Source organism: Carya illinoinensis, chromosome 9, assembly GCF_018687715.1.
Source record: "Carya illinoinensis cultivar Pawnee chromosome 9, C.illinoinensisPawnee_v1, whole genome shotgun sequence".
NCBI lineage: Eukaryota > Viridiplantae > Streptophyta > Magnoliopsida > Fagales > Juglandaceae > Carya > Carya illinoinensis.
Window position 1 is genome coordinate 1276645 of NC_056760.1, and position 17754 is coordinate 1294398.

The following is a 17754-nucleotide window of genomic DNA, read 5'->3' on the forward strand; positions in this document are numbered from 1 at the left end:
CACGTGGGCATCACCGAAACCAACCACGTCCTCTTAAGTTGGATTTGAGCAGTGAGAAATGATATGAATATTAATAGTTGGATTTGAGTAATGAGAAGTGATATGAATATTAATAAAATAAAATATTAAATAGTAATGAAAAATAATGAATAATAAAAAAATAATTAAAAATTAATAATAAAATAAAAAATAGTTATAAAATATTTTAAGAAAATCAAAGATACAGTACCCAAACTTAGACTCAAGTCTCAAACCGATTCACTTTCCACTGTAAAACCACACAAACATGTCGTTTCCGTACGTGTAAGACACGTACGAGGTCACACGTGCAAGATCGCCTACGTGAGCGAGGACCGAAACGTGGCGATCGGCAATACTGGGGGTAGTCTGCTAAGTTGTTTGGCCTTGAGCTGGCATGACACGTGGCACGCAACACAATCTGTGGGCTAAGCTAACTACTCTTGGAACACACGGACACACAGGCTCTCTCTCTCCCTCTCTCTAATACCTTTCTGTTCTTTGAAGGAACTGCAGTCCTGTGTCTCCCACTCGCTCTGCTCCTGAGCCATGGGTTCGGAGAGATGTTATGTTTGGAGCTCGGTGTCATCTTCATCTGCTTCTACCACGTCGTCTTCGATGTCGGCGGCGGATCTGATGGTTAAGATAGAGCTGGAGGCGGCGGAGGCTCTGGCGGATTTGGCTCATTTGGCAGTTCGAGAGAGTGGTGGCGGTGGCTCGGGCGGGAAATGGGGGAGCAAAGGGAAACGGGCCAGGAAGCGAGTCAAGAGCGAGTCGCCGCCGGCTGACTCGGTGTTCCAGTTGAGCCCGGTGGACTTGGTCCCTAGCTGTTCGGATCTCGCTGAGGTTTGTTTGTATGAGTTACTACGAACTCTACCTTCTCTTCGTTCTTTATTTGTTTTGTCCTTTGTAACTAAATTCAAGCAATTTACTAAATGGGGAAATTTAAAAATATTCAATAATAAAAAGCCAACAAGTTCATGATTCGAGGATTGCGATAGCTTAATATTGGCTATACTGTAACTATAATTTATTTGGTTTCTTATATGGGTCTGCTAATTCGAGGATTCTATAGATAGTACCCCAATTTAGTGGACCATGATACATACTCTTACCGTCTTCTTTAGTTGGAACGAACGCTTTATGTAATGCAACTTTTTTTTTATCAGTAAAAATAAAATAAAAAAAAATAAAACACTGGAAATGTGCCCATTTTGTATGTGTTCGGATTTCATAACAATGCAGGTGGAGATACATCATACCTTGAACGAGCCCCACACGTCGTTTTAACGTATTGAGGAGCATTACATTTGGGCCAATAGCTATAAAACATTGAAATCAAACTGGGGCTGAAAAGGCATTCAGACTTGGTAGTTGACAATTTCGTGTAAAAGTTTTAGAATATTGACCTTGACACGTCGGATATAAAATTTGGATACAGTCCCCTTTTTGTTTGCATCAACCAGGACACGTTACTTTTGTTTATCATTTAGGTTCTTAGACTCATATGTCCATATTTGGTTAGCCAACTAAGTGACATTTGGATTGAAATATCTGTGGCACTGTCACCAAGTCGCACTATTTTGTGCAGGACTTGAGAATATTTTTGTTTATAGCAGGATCGAGCAGTTCTAAGTCAGCAGCAATGCGAAAAGATAAACACAATTGAATTGCTAGAACCAGCAAATGCTAATCAGGATCCCGGAAAGATGAAAGTGAAGGCTGAGCAGGATTCTGAATTGGCTAAACCAACTACAAGCGCCAGAAGTTACACTCCACTTGGTATTCGTAAATCAAGACGAAATTTGACTGAGGTGCTAAATTTTTTTGACGTTTTTCTCTACAGTGCTGTTCCATTATTGCTTGTCTAAATGAGCATTCCCTGTTTAGGCTGAAAAGGAAGAACGGAGAATATGCAGGGTATTGGCAAACAGAGAGTCAGCTAGGCAGACAATTCGTCGTAGGCAGGTGCGCAACTAACAAATTAACTCAAAAGCGATATTTTTATACACCAAGCTGCACCTCTTACAGGGCATTTACCACACGTTATTAAACAAATCCATCATTAGTACTGAATTGCTGTTGTTATTTTAAAGGTTCTCAATATACTTTGTTAGTAACATAGAGATTGATCTTTGTGCAAGTCTACGTTTCAATTATTTTTCATGGGCTATTAAAATTGCATGACTTTGTTGAACATTAGATAACATGAGTGATGGATTTCATACTAATTATAAAACATCACTTCTGATGTTAACGATCCTTGAAAGCTCTTCCTAAAGTGGTCCTCAGTTTGGATAGATTCTGTTGTTTAATGAAGATCTAAAGTCAATGAGGTCTGACAGATAACTAAAGCTTTAATGGTTTAGCCCCTCTGCATCCTGAATTCTTGGAATTGGACAAATCTGATACCTTGATATGCACCTGTACCTGGGTGGCTCACCTAAGCTAGCATGAAATGGGCTTTCTTAACCTTTGGTTTGTAGCGACTTGAATTTCATAATTTGGAATTTCCGCTGATGTGATATCAAAAGTTGTTTATACAAATTGACGCCCTCATAAAAACCTATGACCTCTTTGATTTTAATGGCTATAGAGCTAAGTACATAATTTTGATGTGTTCTTGATTCCTGAAAGTAGGTGAATAAAAAATGGTTATCTGTGCTAGTCAAGTCAAATATGGCAGGCGTAATGTACAACATGTGTCATCACCATAATGTGAGAATCTTCTTCTTCTGACTTTTTCCCCTCCCCTGGTGGCCAGGCTTTGTGTGAGGAGTTAACCAGAAAAGCTGCTGATCTATCATGGGAGAATGAAAATTTGAAGAGGGTAGGGAATAGTACCCCTAATATCTTTGTATATAGCTTCGTTTTACCCCTCTCCCTCCTCTCTCTCCCTCCCTGCCTCCCATGGACAATGGTGCATGGCATGGAAGTTGTATAACTTGTAGTATTTATAGTAGTTCTCTTATGATTTTACCCCTTGAACTTGTCTAAACATCATCCAATTCATTTCTTCACATTTCATGACATCTCTAATGAAAGGAAAAGGAGTTGGCTTTGAAAGTGTATCAGTCCTTGGAGACCACTAATAAACACCTAAAGGCACAGGTAAGCTACAGTTGAAATTTTGGAAATGTTTAATATTAAATGAATTTCCAAATTTCCGACATGCTGTATGATTTTGCAGATGGCAAAGGTAGTAAAGGCCGAGGTTGAGGAAACTCCAGGTGAACGTGGTTCAGCTGACGTGGGAGCCTCTATCTCTTCATCTACAAATTGCCCACGGCTCTTGTATGATCATCATCCATTTATGCCTCCTTTCTGGCCTTCTATCATTCAATCTTCAAATCATGTTCAGTCGCTCCATGGACGACGAAGTGACATCGTCATTCAATCAAACATTCCCATGCCAGCAACTTGTAGCCTTGATACTTCTCAAGAACAAGAAAACCGCAAAGATGTTAATGGGCCAAGAACTTCGTTTTATGTATTGCCATGTCCTTGGTTCTTTCCCCTTCCTGGTCATGGGAACGAACGCCAACCTGAGCCCTCTACTGGCATGAAAGATGAACAAGATGAAACTTCTCATGACAACCATTATGGTGTGTGTTCATCCTCAAAATTTGTTGCACATGTAGAAAACCACCATTGCTCTTTGCCCGATGAAGTAAAGACAGAAGCTTCAGGCTCAACAGAAGCCAGACCTGCCAATGACTCGAATGAAACCCCAGTTGGGCTACCCCAGGATGGAGGTGATCAGAATACTGGAGCTCACTCTGAGGAAATTTCCTTTACACCTGCACTATTAGATTGTTTTCAACGTGCATCTTCCATCAAGCACAAAAACAGGCCCCAATTGGAATACACTCCAGATATCGAAACACCTTCAACTGCTTGTTGTATTGCAAGTGCTTTGCCTGAAAAGAAGCAAAAATCAACCGTTTACCCAAATAGGAAGCTAATTGACGTGGTTGCTGCGGCAGGAGCAAGGAAGAGGAGGAAGGAACTGACAAAGCTGAAGAATCTGCATGGCCGTCAATGTCGGATGCATTGCTGAGTATAAAGGCCACTAGTTCGGTAAAGAACACTGAAGAAGAGCTGTTTATCTACTAGTTTTTCCACGGGCTTTGTGCCTAGTCCTAAAGAAATCCTTGGAGATTTTGCCAAGCCTAGAACGCTTATCCAGAACACAATAAAGGGCCTTTGAAGAAACAGTCGCCGGCATGTAGTCTGATGTCCTCTGAGACTGCTCGAGGGTCAGGAATTTATCTCAAATCATCTAGGTTTCTTTGGGCTAAAATGTGATGTAAGCAGAAATTCCGGTAGCCCCTTATAATATATTTAGGTCAAGATGTCAAGTCTTCAAGAGAGGAGTGATTCTTCGAGGACTAGGCATTTTCCGAGTGGTTTATCCAGAGAAATTGTGCGAGAAAATGAGTACAATTTATTGGAGCAATGCTGCCATTTGCTGGGATCCTGAAGTTAGAGACGGGCATCCAAAGAAAATAACATGGTGCTGACGTGTTGTAACCATAGTAATGATTGGTAATCCTTTTGTAGCAAGAAGAGTTTTTCCATGGGAGCCTTTTTGTTTTATGCCACACTGTTTCAATAGTTTTGACATTATATTTAAAAAAAAAAAAAAAAAAAACTTGAAATTTGCATTAATTCTACAGGGAAAACAATCAACTTTGGAAGATGCTTACAACTCCACTGCAACATCCGTAGATCATGGCAAGCACGAACGCTCATTATAAATTTTCTGGCCTGACCCTATTTTTCCGTTCTTGTCTATCAGCTGAATCATGATAGTAATTTATGAAAGAGAAAAAAAATTCAAATAACATAAAAATCGAACAGCCTGTTTCCTCATCTTCAATTGATGCAGGGAAGGGCTCTTTCTAAATTATTATTTTATTTGTCTACCTTAATAATACCATTAACGACAACAATAATGGTGGAGGAACACAACTTTCTCCACCATGCTTGTGACAATACTTCCTACTAATTACAGTAACTAATACCTTTAGATGCACACTTATCGCGCGTCCATGCCACTAGAAAGAGCATGGAAGCAACTAAAGAATCGCATGCATGCCATTCACCAACATGGTATAGAGTATGGGAATTACATTACAGAGCCGGTTACGGACAGGTAAGGGACAAATCTCATCTCTTCATGGCCAATTTCTTATCTACATCTGACAAAACAATCTCCTGACAACGTACGACTCCAGCCGCTCCACCATAGCACAGCCATCTCTCACTACCCTTGTTCATGTTCCATCTCACCCTATGCATTGCTACAATTTTTGGAGGGAAAGCATCAATTGCCCGAGCTTCCACTTTTACATGTTCTTTACCCTGCGCTTTTGGTGGCTCTTCATCTCTGCATACCAAGGCTTGGCCATCTTCTGGAATTTTCCCACTGCTACTCTTCTTTGGTCTCTTTTTGCTCTTGGGATGCCTCAAGGCTTCCACGGGTCCAGATTCTGTACTTGGGTCATCGCCATAACAAAGGGCTGCAACCAGATTGACAATTTGGTGGTAAATCTTAGCAGACAGAGAATTACAAAATGCACGTGGAACTGTAATTGCCAAAACTTACCTAAAGTCTGAGCATCTGTACTAGGACCATTTGCCACCTTATCACTTGCTGTTTTCACTCGTGGCTCCAATGAAAACTCCCGCATGGATACTGGAGTGTCCCCACTTTTGTTAAGCGACTTCTTCAATGGGAACGGGGAATTTGGTACTGGAGTATTGATTGTTATAGCCGATTCCTCTTCTGTCAGTGACCCACAGAGAAAATGCGGTGTCCGATTTCGTGAATGATCTTTGTCCACTGCTTTGGTTGTAAGCTGATTATAAACATAGCACTCACGTTTAGAGAAAGCTCATCAGCAGCTTAGAACTGCATCCAACTATTATATATCACATTACTCCAACCAAAAACAAATGTTGATCTGAATGATCAGATTGATCAGAAATTGTTGGACCTTCTAACTTGATTTTGCCAATACATTCCATGGATGTCTCAACACTTCATTACGAATGATAACTAAGAAAAATCAGTTGGCCTAAAATATAAAACAAACGTAACATCATGCTAATCACTGGGAACGAAAAATTATTTGTTGCCCACCTATCCTACAATGTCCAAACCAAATCTCATAAAAAGATGGTACTTAAAAGTGAAAAGATCTTTAAAAAATGGAATACAATTAAGCATACGAAAGGGAACACGAATAAAAAAGAAAAAGAAAAAGCTGGGATGAAAAATATTAGCAAGTGAGGTCTGTAATGGAACTAAACTCACCTGAAAACGGAGAACAGTACCATCTGCACTGCAATATGCAACCATACCTAAGATTAAAATAGAAATTTAACCATTGGTGGAAACTTGAGACCAGAAATTAATTTCAACCAAGGCTCAAATCAGAAACCGAACCAATTCTAGTGAACTTTTTGAATCATTAACTAAACCGCTTCAATCAACTGATTTAGGCTGATTCTAACTGATTTTAGACTAATTTGAGCTGATTTCAATCGATTCAAAACTGTATTTATTTTTATGTTGTCTAACAGCTGAGATTTTTTTTTTAAAATAAATTTCTTGTATAAAAATATGTAGAACTAAACATATATTAACTTCTTCATCAATGTATTCAACAAGAATCGCAGAAAAATTGAAAGATAAAACATGTGTTTTTTATTTTCTTTAGTTGAACAGAAAAAAATTAAGAGATGAATTATATTTTGTATTAAATTTGTGGTTGTGCATAAAATACTACATTTGCCACTTACTTATATCTTAATGGTTTTATATTCTTTGCATATGAGACAAAAAATGTTGACAATTGAGATTAAATACATAAATTACATGTTTATTAAAACTATTTGGATTCATATAATATTTTTATTCAAATTAGTCAATGAATTTATACTTTATACTCTTTTATACACGATACTAAGTGCTTGAATTGCATTATATATGATTTTTAATACTTTTTATCAACATTGAAATATCCGATTCAAAATTGTTATGAATCCGATTCAATTTGTTGAATCGCCCTATCTATAGAATCAGTCCTAACCAATTCCGAACCTGATTCCGATTTTTCGAGCCTTGATTTCAATTGAACTAGTCCAAAGTTGTATGCATAACTAGATTATATTGTAAAATCCTATCCCACTGATCAAAGAAATTTTAATTTTTACATTAATACACTAAGGCATGGCTAAGACCTTAGTACCTAGGGCTGCAAATGAACAGAGCCGCTCGTGAACAATTCGAAATCGACTCGTATAAACTCAACTCGGATTCGGTTCATTTAATGAATGAGTTATTCGTGAACACTAATATTGGTTCGAATATTAAACGAGCAAAACTCGTATAATCTCGACTCGATTCGGTTTAGGCTCATGAACAATATTCGTATAAACTTGATTCGACTCGTTTTGAGCTCGTCACAATACTCGTAATATTTATATATATATTTACATATATACTTACATATATTCTTTTATTATATATATTTTATATGCTATATATATTATTTTTGATACTTTGTATAAGTAATATATGAAATAAATTTATGTATAAGTGACATGTTTTATTATTTTACAATAATAATATATTAAGTTCATAAAAGAATTATTGAGTCAAATATAAAATGTTTATAAAAATAAACAACTCTAATTGATTGCGACACTTTCTTAACTAATCCTATTTTGATTATTTGGCCATATTTAATATTATATCAAGGATAATTGAATACTTTAATATTAAATTAATAACTTTATTATGTAATTTTTCAAATGACTTTAATGTATTAGGCATTCTTGATGTCATATGTATTGGAAAGTGACAATGAATCAATGTTATATTGATATTTTACAAGCCTATATTTTAGTATGTGTATATGGCTCATATCAAGTTAAAATTGATTAAGAGAAATAATCTCATTTGTGCTTCAGCCAACAAAAAAAAAAAAAATTGTGGATCAGATTTAAACCGAGCTCGAGTCGAGCTATTCGAGCTTGTATCAACTTGTATATTTTTTATACTCGAGTTCAAGTCGAGTTCGATCATCATTTATGTTAGACGAGTTGAGCTCAATCAAAAATTTTCAATATTTTTCGAGCTCGAGTCGAGTTCGAGATGATATATATGCTAGATGAGCTCTTGACCTCTTGTTCAAATTCGACTCGATTTGGTTGGTTTGCAGCCCTATTAGTACCAGAATAACTTTACCACTGATCAAAGGAGTTTGCAGTTTTGTGCGAATGATCCATTATTATTCCCTAACCTGAATAACTTTGCCAAAAGGGACACTGTCACAACCCCGAGGAGATTTGCCCGGGACCACATCTCGGCACGACCCATGGAGGGTCAAGATAGTCACATAGCTAGTCTACTTGCATGCCTTGGCTCAAACCATGACACGCAGCGGGCGAGCATGGAGGCTACTGACTGGGCGCAGACCATGCGTGCAGGCTTGCGCGTGCCCTTGAGCGTGCATCTGCGCGCATGCATGCATGCCCCCACACCACCTAGCGAGGCCAGTGGCGTGCCCCCACAGGCACGCCATCCAGCGCACGGCTCCAGCCCGTGCCTTGCAGAGCAGATTAGTGGCATGCCTCGCAGCGTGCCATCCAGCGCATGGCTCCAGCCCATGCCTTGCGGAGCAGGTCAGTGGCATGCCCACCAGGCATGCCATCCAGCGCATGGCTCCAGCCCATGCCTTGCAGACTCAGCGCCCAGGCCACCAGCCTGGGCCATGCCGTGCACCATCATGGCTTACCATCAGCAAGCCATGCTCATCATGCCGTGCACCACCATGGCTCACCTTCAGCAAGCCATACCCACCATGTCGTGCACCACCATGGCTCACCATCAGCTAGCCATGCCGCACCACCCTGGCTCACCGTCAGCCAGCCATGCCGCGCACCACCATGGCTCACCACCCAGCAAGCCATGACTGCACCACCTGACCATGGACCAACCTGACCACCGTTTGTTCATTCAAGTTCATTAGTATTTTGCTATTGTTCTTTAGTGTTCTTCATTTTGTTCTTGAGTGATCTTCATTGTTCATGCATGTTCTTCATTGTGTTCATGCGTGTTCATCATTGTTCTTGAGGTGTTCATATCATAATTTGCTCATCCAATCCGTCCAACCCCTCAAAATCACCCATCATAGTGTTTGTCAACTTTCCATATTGGTTTGCTCCATCTTTCATGCCTTAGCCGCCCACCCCAATTGCCAATCAAGGTTCCTATAATTTAGGAACCCTAGTTGACCCATTCCATACTCCATAGCCGGCCATACACATCATCCATCATATCCCAAGATTTTAGGAGAGTCATCTCCAAGATTTGAGGGAAATCATCTTCCAAGATTTTAGAAAACTTCCTAAAATCTCTCCTCCATCAAATTTCGGCCAACCCTAGCCATTCCCTCCACATCACTCATCTTTAATCTTAGCCACTCATCTTACCTTTTCCAAACCCTAAACACATCATCCAAACCCTAAACCTATCTTCCAAGTGGCGCCTACACCATAGCACTCACTAGTGCCGTGCGCCCATCACCCTTGAACCACATCATCACTCTTCATCTTCCATCACTCCATACACCCATCTTAGCCTAAACACTTAACCCCACCATCCCCAAGTGGTCATATTGACCACCTTTGCACGTGAGCCAAGCAAGAGAGGAACCAAGGTTCGGTCATCACAAGGCCACCATTGGCGTGGAGGACTTGGTGTTTTGGGTCTAGACCGAGGACCCCAACAGACACACTCAATACGGTGTAGAACCCAAGAAATACTATAAATGACTTCTTGGATCTAAAATCTAAAATCTAATATTTATATTGTTTGTAGACTCCGATCATACTACATTACCTTTAAGTGAAGTACTAGGTCTATACAAATACCTTACTTAAAGAAATTTACAAACTAATATGGCTTAATGTGATCTGTCAGATTATAAAGTACTTTTTATAGTAAAGTAAATTTGACATATCACATCAAATTATGTCAATTTGTAAACTTGCTCCTGTAAACTTCTGTTTAGATCAAGCATTACTCTACTTTTAAATATTTGACAACATTTTTTTTTAATACCGAATGCATGCATAAATTAAAGATGCCACAAAAAATTAGCAACCCTGGAAAATGAAAACAGATCCAGATATCATTTGGAATATTGGAAAGGAAAGGCTGATTTAGTTTTGTTTTGAGCATGAAAACTTGGTTTCCAATCTATTCCCATAACTGTATTTTAGACAGTGATAAAAGCAACGAAGTGCACCTTTCCTGTGAACTGAAACGTGGTCACCAAATATAAAAAACACATGAAAGTGTATGAGATACCTGTTAGTCTTGACACTTGAACACTCCAGATAGCAAACGATGAACAGTAATAACTGTGCAATCCTTGTTGCTTCGTCCCACCAAAGGGCTTTCCAGTGACAGGAACATCATATGCTGCCTTAAGCAAGCTGAGGGTTCTCATTGTTCCGTCATCGAAGGATAGAATAACACATCTAAAAAAGGAAGAATGAATGTGAAAAGTAACAGGCGGGGAGTAACCTTATTCCTATTGCCTTAACCATACACTACCTTGGATCTGGCAGCCAATCCAGACTATATATGATCCTTGGCACAGGATGGAGGTCCCACAAAGGCCGGAATGGATCACTGCAGAAAATTTCAGTATGGCACGCAATTATACCAATAATATTGATTATGATTATTCATTTCTCCATGCTGCACAACATGTTGAGATACCCATCCTTTGATGCTTCTAGTGAACAAACTCACAATCTTAGCACTCTCTTCTTAAAGTCATCTCACACAAAATACATGAGAAAATATACCATAAATGAAAATTTACACAGCCAGAACTAAATGGAAGTTGAGAAAAAAAATTTGAACATCCAGTTTTTAAGTTGAAATGAGGTGCTAATACCAAAAAATAGATTTTAAAGATCGGAAAAACTCATCTTTAGAATAATCACAATCTCCAGTAAGGAGGCTAGAATGAGCAAAATTAACTCAAAGAGCCAAGCTTTGTAACTGATTAGAACTTTGAACCTTGAAGTGAAAGTTGAGGTAACATTTGGCAAACCATCAAGGTACAGAACCAAAAGCATCAATTCTAAAATAAAATATAACCAAAATTTGAATAGATCTTGAATTCCATACAGTTTGTCTAAACTATACTGTCCTGTGTTATGTTTAGGTAAAACCTCAACTTTTGTCAGTTAGAGAATTAGTGAACTATCATCTCTGTGTCTGTGAGAGAGATAAGTCAAGTTTCATTTCTCAGTATGCTGCAATGGGGCTTTTTACAGACTGGACAGTGACCAGACAAGTATATGAGCAATCGTTGACATAAATCAAATCCCAAACATCTTTTATTTCAGAAGAAAGGAACTGAGTGCGTAAGAAAACCATCAAATTTTAAATCAGTGAAAGCATCTTGATGAGAATCTAAACAAAAATACTGCAAACAAAAGATGCTATCACACTTACCGTAAGTCCCAAAACTTTAGGCCTCCATGTCCAGCAGTAAGTATGACATTTGCACTCTCTGGATCACTGATAATCATAACAGTAAGATGCATTTTCTTCATCAAGCAAAACAAGAGACACATTTAGACTAACATCAAATCAATGAATGTATAGTTATTCCTTTCGCTCCAAAATAGCACCACCATCAACATTGAACATTGCACAAAAGAGAATAACAAGGTTTTTTTTTTTTTTACATGGTTGATGGTTTTGCAGCGGGTTTGACTCAACATTATGAATTTAAAATTTATATTTACAAGTAAGAGAATAGTAAGGTTGATTATTTTAAAATAACAACAATTTATGAATACCAATCTTCTGGTACCACTTACCTTTCAACTGGAGCCCAGGCGAGTGCTCTTATAGGAACTGTGTCTGCACTGAAGCAAAGCAATGGCCTCGTATCTGCAGAGCAACAAGGGGTGAATGGAGTTTACTGAAGTGATGTATATTGCGTTTAGGCATTTCCCATTACCTTTAGATGAACTGCTTACAGAAAACTTCCATAAAGCAACCTGAACATATGTTAAACTTCTTTAGTTCTGATACCACAAATGAATTCAATGTCAAAAAGTAGCAGGATCTTGCAAACTAGACAATGTATGAAATGAAGCTGAAAAACCTAGCATTAATTTAGTCAACAGTGATAAATGACAACCATGCTAAACTAAAAATGTCTAAAGTACAAATCCTAACAGGCGTGGACACACACACACCCATACATAGAAAGCCTTACTAAGCAAGAACATGATAATAAGTATTTCCCCATTTTATGGAGGAGGTAATTTGAGGCAAAGCAGAAAAAAATACAGCACATTAACAATAAAAGGCAAAAAAATAAAAAAGAAAGGAAAATATTACTGTTCCATCATGGCATCCAGCAAGAATGAGATCATGAGGGGGTGAAGCCGACCACTCCACTGTCAGAGGGATGCTACATAACAGATAAGGATGGAGTACATGTTAGCCTTCAATAAGACAAAATAAACCATATAATGAGGTCAGCAAAGAGCATTCTGTAGCGAATAGTTATAGGGACTCATCAAAATCCACATTAGTTAAATATTTCCAGCTAAATTCTAAGCCATCCATAATTACAGGTGGAGAAGATGATCCCTAGCAAAATCTTTTGAGAAAAGCCTGTTGAAAGTCAAGCATCTCAGTCTGCATTGAATACTATACAGAAGATCTTATGCTTGGGAAGATCTGAAATCTATCAATTAGACAAGTGTGTGCATGTTCTTCAACTCCTTTATTCTTCTTTCTTCCTTTCACCCAAATGGCTGCAGCTGTAGGGGACATGTCCTACAGCTGCAATGCTGAAGATGTTTCTTGTACCAATACCGGTGTTATACCATGCCAAGCAGAACACTAAAAGGTGAAACATTATTTATATAGAGGCAGAGATACTGCAAACAGCTGTGTCTCTCATACATAAAAGTTGAACTTCAAGCAATCACATATTCATACTTATGCATGGTTGATAGAAACTGAGTTCTAAGCAATCTGGTATTAAGTTTCTGACAAACACATAAGTAGAGAGAAAAGGCTACCTTTTCAATTCACTAGAATAGATAATCAAATTTTTAAACCTTTTACTTAAGAACATGACTAGCAGTGGAGACTATGGGAGTAAGTATATTTTTAAATTCTTTTGGACAGCCTTTACCATGTTTTTGAAAATCATAACCAGCAACTGCAACAAGCTATGGACCTATTATCACAATACAACGAACTGTTTTGTAACCACAAATATATCCACTAGTAAAGCCTGATCTTTATTGCAAAGAGAACACTTTGTTTGTTCCAGTGAACTTCCAAATTATTTATGAACAAAGGAGAAACAGCATTACCTTTGAATGCCGCCACCTTTCAACATTGAGCATCTGAATACAGGTTCCAATTTCACGAAACGAGGATCGGTGCCCTCTGGATGGTCCGAAGAATATACAACTTTCATGGTACGAGGAAGAGGGACCTCCCACCTGGATCAATACATATGATGTTGGCATAACAAGATTCCAGTTACATTTGAAAAAACAAAACCAACGCAATTAATGCAGGAAAAATGACGTGATGTGTGGACAGGAATCAGATAATGGATACTGCTCAATATGAAATTTATGAGTTAAAAGTGTTCTAATACACCAATTTTATCATGTAATGTAGTTTAATCCCCAACTTGTCTCTTTTACCAGTTGACATCTTCTGCTTGAGAACTTGGTATGTATATGTATGTGAGCATGGTTGCATACAAATTTTTAAAATGTAAATAAGATGGTCAATGCTAATATATGCATCCTTCACCCTGTATGAAGAGGCTTGATATATATAGACAAGAGAAGTGGAGAAAGAAGTCTCTCGAGCTTTAGTTATCAGGAGTTTCTTGATTTCTTCTCTTTCTCTATCTAGGTGTCTTCAATGCATCCCCAACCCCCCCCCCCCCCCCCCCCCCGGCGGCACCCCCCCGCGACTCCCCAGTACTCAGATTCTTACCCTTATTTCTCACTGTTAAGCAAAGCTTAGCTACCTTATCCAAAAGAAAAACATGTGGAGAAAGAATATTTAAGAGAACAGCAAGACAAGACTACTGAAGTAGATGTCTTACACTTCCAGAGATCCATTCCCCAACAAGACAGCAAGATAACCCATCTTAATAGAATCGCATGCATTGGAAGGCTGCCATTTGACATCCCATGCAACCTTCCCATTGTGAGCTAGGCAAAATACCACTCTTGGCAAACCAACATCATTTGGAATCAAGCAACCAGCAGAGCTAATTTCCAAGGAACCATTGTGTGAGAAATTAATACTTGCTGCAGGTTCTGCTTGTATTTGATTCACAACAGAAGATCCGATGTCTTCAATTAGTTCCAACAACAGTGGACTTGTATTATCACTGCAACTCCGTGTCCTTTTCTTATTTTTCAATCTTCTGCACTGCAGAGGAGTTTCAAGTGCTGGGTTACACTTAGATGCAGCTTGCTTGTAAATTTTTTGTTTTTTTCCGCTGTCTTCTTGTATAGCATGTTCTTGAGTGTCCCCAGGAACACTATCTATGGCAACCAAATCTGATGAATCTTCTGGGAATTGAACAGCAAGGGCTTGAACATACTGCTCACTGCAATCCAAATTATCAGGAGATTTTTCTATCAGATTCTTTCTAGGTCTTCCTCTGGGCCTCTTTTGAGTTGTTATCGCCACATTGTCTTCTACTGGCTTCTTTCTAGGTCTTCCTCTGGGCCTCTTTGATACAGTCGATTTGTCCTTCATGTCCCTACTACTTTTAGGCCCCTGTTTTGGCTTTTCTGCTGGAGGTGGCACCTCATCCTCATTCATGCTGACATTTAGGAGACCCCATATCTGAACTACACCTCTACCAGTAAGAGGGGCGCCTATCTTGTGATATGAAGATCCAGGAGGATGAGCAGCAACAGCTATAAACTGGAAAGCAAGAAAAAAGAAAAAGCAGTCATATAAAACTGATTTAATGTCAATAACCAATTAAATTGTCACAAATTTTCTACACACAAGCACAGAAGTGCAACCACCAAAGAATTCTTCATATATACATACATGTGTATATATATAAGTAACCCCCAAAAATCAACATAGATTAAACATTTACACAAACACAAAAGGAAAAGAAGAAAATAATACAAGTACCTCACATTTGATAGGACACTCGTGCCTTTCATGAACTCTAGGACACCAATCCAAAGCCCAAACATGCCCTCCAACATGAATAACAAAGTCTTTGCTGCAGCCAGATCTGACGAGAGAAATTTTGCAAATAGACATATCAATGCTTGATTATATGTCACTGTAGATAGCAGTATGGCCAGAAAACCAACAATAATATTATCAGTTAAAACATAAGAAAAGCTAGAAGTCTCATCATTCTACTTAGTTAGATTTTGTGAACTAAAATGTCCTTAGATTACCGTATTCAATAGCAATTAGCTCTTAACACAGATGAAAAAACGAGGTATTGTAACAAAAGAAACTCTTTCAACTTACTACAGGAAATCAAAACCCGAAGTTTTATGTATATAAGAAAAGGAACCAATCCAACTACAACTACAGTTGAGAAAGCCCCGTAACTGCGTGAAACACTAATGCATGATGAAGGAAAGAAACAAGCATCAAGCAAGAGCAACATCATATCAAGGACCATCATACAAAATCTATGGAATACGTAGTAAATTAGTCACACGTGTGTATTAAAATGATTAAAACGGGGGGATATTCATGTGCTTATAGTTGTAAAATCGATATTGTCCCGAGCCAAGTCCCATGAAAGTACCCGGATGATTCCGCATGTGTAGCCGCACCCCCAGAAGGTTCTTCATTCTACAAAGTATGCAAGTCGAAAGATCATATGAATTGCCAATGTTCAATATTATTAACAACTCCTACAATTCCAATTCCGACTAAATTCACGAATATTAGTAGAAATTTGTATTACAAGAAAAGAAAAAGGAACTTGTTTTACTGCACCTTAGGAACAGCTGCAGAAGATAGTTGAGGTAACTCTATTCCGCTAATGCTTCCTACTGCAGAAGCGAACCTGACGATTTTTGGTTCGTAACTAAAATACTTCCATTCTCTGCAGAGATGCAATTCTAATTGACATGTGAACATCTATAGGCACTTGTATATGGATAAAGATGTATCATGTAGCCATGACTACAAGTTTTTTACCTTAAGAAAGTGATTGAGGAGGACAGTTGCTGAATTTCTCGTTCTTCAAGAGCACCCTCTTCAGGCTCTCCACAGAGCTGAGAAATCGTGTCGATGGCCCTGAAGTGATTCTCAACCGAATTATCGAACTTCAAAACCGTAACCTTAGGGGCATTGCAGCAATCCTCCGCGGAGCCCGTAGGATACTGTGCTGCGGAGTCCACAGCAGCTGGACCACCCTTCTTCTTCTTCGCTTTTACTCCGGTTGTCGTTCTTGTCGTCGGCGAAGAAACCACCTTTTTATTCGTCTTCTTCTTCTTCACGCCCAATAGCTCCGCAATTGGAGGCTCCTCTTGGTCCTCGTTTGGTTGGTCCATTTATTTTTCTTGCGTTTCTTCTGCTTTCTACTTCTCGGGAACTGTTTTTTGGGGCAATGGAAGCTGGTTTGTGTTTCGAACCCTAGACCTATCGCCCATCCACCCCCTCTCAGGGAACCAACTTATCACCAATTGACACGCTTCAGCGCACCGTTTAGGACCTTAGGTTTTTTTCCCAAAACGCGACGTGACGTCATGGTATTAGCGTATATTTGAGATTATAGTAAAAAATATTTTTAACTTAAGCTTTATAACTTAAAACTTAATATGTTAAGCTATATTATTAAAAAGTTATTTATTATTTGAGATCTGTATGTTTAAAGTACTTTCAAATATATTAGATTTGTTTAAAAATAAATTAAAAAATCACTTTTTGAGATAGAAATGACATAAAAGAACATATACTTGATAAAAATTAAATATTATGATAAAATAATAACAAAAATAATATAATATATTTTTCAATAATTATAATGAAAAAGAAAATCTCTTCAACGATAGATAAATGATAGAAGAAAAATAAAAAATATTAATAGGCAAAGTCTTAAATAGATTAAACAAGAATAATGAAAAATATAGATAGAAAAAGTTGTCATTATATTAAAATGATGAGGGTCATTTTGGAATGTATATAGTACAATAAAATATGAATTATTTTTTTTGAAGTACTTTTGACAAAAAGTATCACTTTGATATTTTTGTTGAAACGTAATTTTCTGCATTTTTATGGTTTAGAAGTATTTTAATATAAAATTACCAAACGGATAAATTTTATTATTTAACTACTTTAGACCGTTTTATCGTATTTTTTAGATATCTCACCACAATTCCAAACAGACCCTTAGTTTGGATGGGGAAATGCTTTGCCATCGCTGGAGCCACTCCTGGCTTTTTATTTTTTTTAATAATTAAGAAAAAATGGTTTAATATTATTATAAATTTTTTATATTTTTTTAAAATATATAAAAGTATTAAAAAATAATTTAAAAAAATATGAAAAATAAAAAATTTTAGCCTGGCTGTAGCATCATCCTAGGATGGGACCGCTAGGCCCCTTAGATATGAGCAAATCCAGTCACGCCCACA

At 38.0% G+C, this 17754-nt stretch overlaps 2 protein-coding genes across 7 annotated transcripts; one reads left to right on the forward strand and one right to left on the reverse strand.

The window, feature by feature from the left end:
• Positions 1-472: 472 nt before the first annotated feature.
• Positions 473-4622, forward strand: LOC122275029. Of its 3 annotated transcripts, none has more exons than XM_043083938.1 (6): positions 474-864; positions 1635-1832; positions 1909-1986; positions 2783-2848; positions 3064-3129; positions 3209-4622. In XM_043083938.1, exons 1-6 carry the CDS (start codon positions 568-570, stop codon positions 4076-4078), a joined length of 1575 nt encoding a protein of 524 aa, XP_042939872.1. In that variant the 5' UTR covers positions 474-567; the 3' UTR covers positions 4079-4622. The 3 variants fall into 3 exon arrangements, with proteins under 3 accessions (XP_042939874.1, XP_042939872.1, XP_042939873.1); XM_043083939.1 differs by having other exon boundaries at positions 475-864; positions 1638-1832; XM_043083940.1 differs by lacking the exon at positions 2783-2848 and having other exon boundaries at positions 473-864.
• Positions 4623-4862: 240 nt separating this feature from the next.
• On the reverse strand, positions 4863-16771 carry LOC122275027. Of its 4 annotated transcripts, none has more exons than XM_043083936.1 (15): positions 16313-16768; positions 16109-16178; positions 15915-15961; positions 15275-15380; positions 14217-15052; positions 13462-13593; positions 12470-12542; positions 12084-12123; positions 11941-12013; positions 11570-11635; positions 10655-10732; positions 10406-10578; positions 6341-6387; positions 5630-5882; positions 4863-5543 (listed from the first exon to the last, which is right to left on the reverse strand). In XM_043083936.1, the coding sequence occupies exons 1-15, from the start codon at positions 16666-16668 to the stop codon at positions 5191-5193; spliced, it is 2703 nt and encodes a 900-aa protein (XP_042939870.1). In that variant the 5' UTR covers positions 16669-16768; the 3' UTR covers positions 4863-5190. The 4 variants fall into 4 exon arrangements, 3 of the variants coding, with proteins under 3 accessions (XP_042939870.1, XP_042939869.1, XP_042939871.1); XM_043083935.1 differs by having other exon boundaries at positions 16109-16217; XM_043083937.1 differs by having other exon boundaries at positions 15280-15380; positions 16109-16217; positions 16313-16347.
• Between the last annotated feature and the right edge of the window lie 983 nt (positions 16772-17754).

What these genes read in the sequence shown, in the direction of transcription:
- LOC122275029 (XM_043083938.1), top strand. Translation starts at nt 568, where the DNA reads ATGGGTTCGGAGAGATGTTATGTTTGGAGCTCGGTGTCATCTTCATCT. An exon ending in AGACAATTCGTCGTAGGCAG is followed by an intron (nt 1,987 to 2,782) that starts GTGCGCAACTAA and finishes CCTGGTGGCCAG; the next exon opens with GCTTTGTGTGAGGAGTTAAC. An exon ending in ATAAACACCTAAAGGCACAG is followed by an intron (nt 3,130 to 3,208) that starts GTAAGCTACAGT and finishes ATGATTTTGCAG; the next exon opens with ATGGCAAAGGTAGTAAAGGC.
- LOC122275027 (XM_043083935.1), bottom strand. Translation starts at nt 16,668, where the DNA reads ATGGACCAACCAAACGAGGACCAAGAGGAGCCTCCAATTGCGGAGCTA. An exon ending in TGTAAGCAGTTCATCTAAAG is followed by an intron (nt 12,014 to 12,083) that starts GTAATGGGAAAT and finishes GTTGCTCTGCAG; the next exon opens with ATACGAGGCCATTGCTTTGC. An exon ending in GCCTGGGCTCCAGTTGAAAG is followed by an intron (nt 11,636 to 11,940) that starts GTAAGTGGTACC and finishes TATGATTATCAG; the next exon opens with TGATCCAGAGAGTGCAAATG.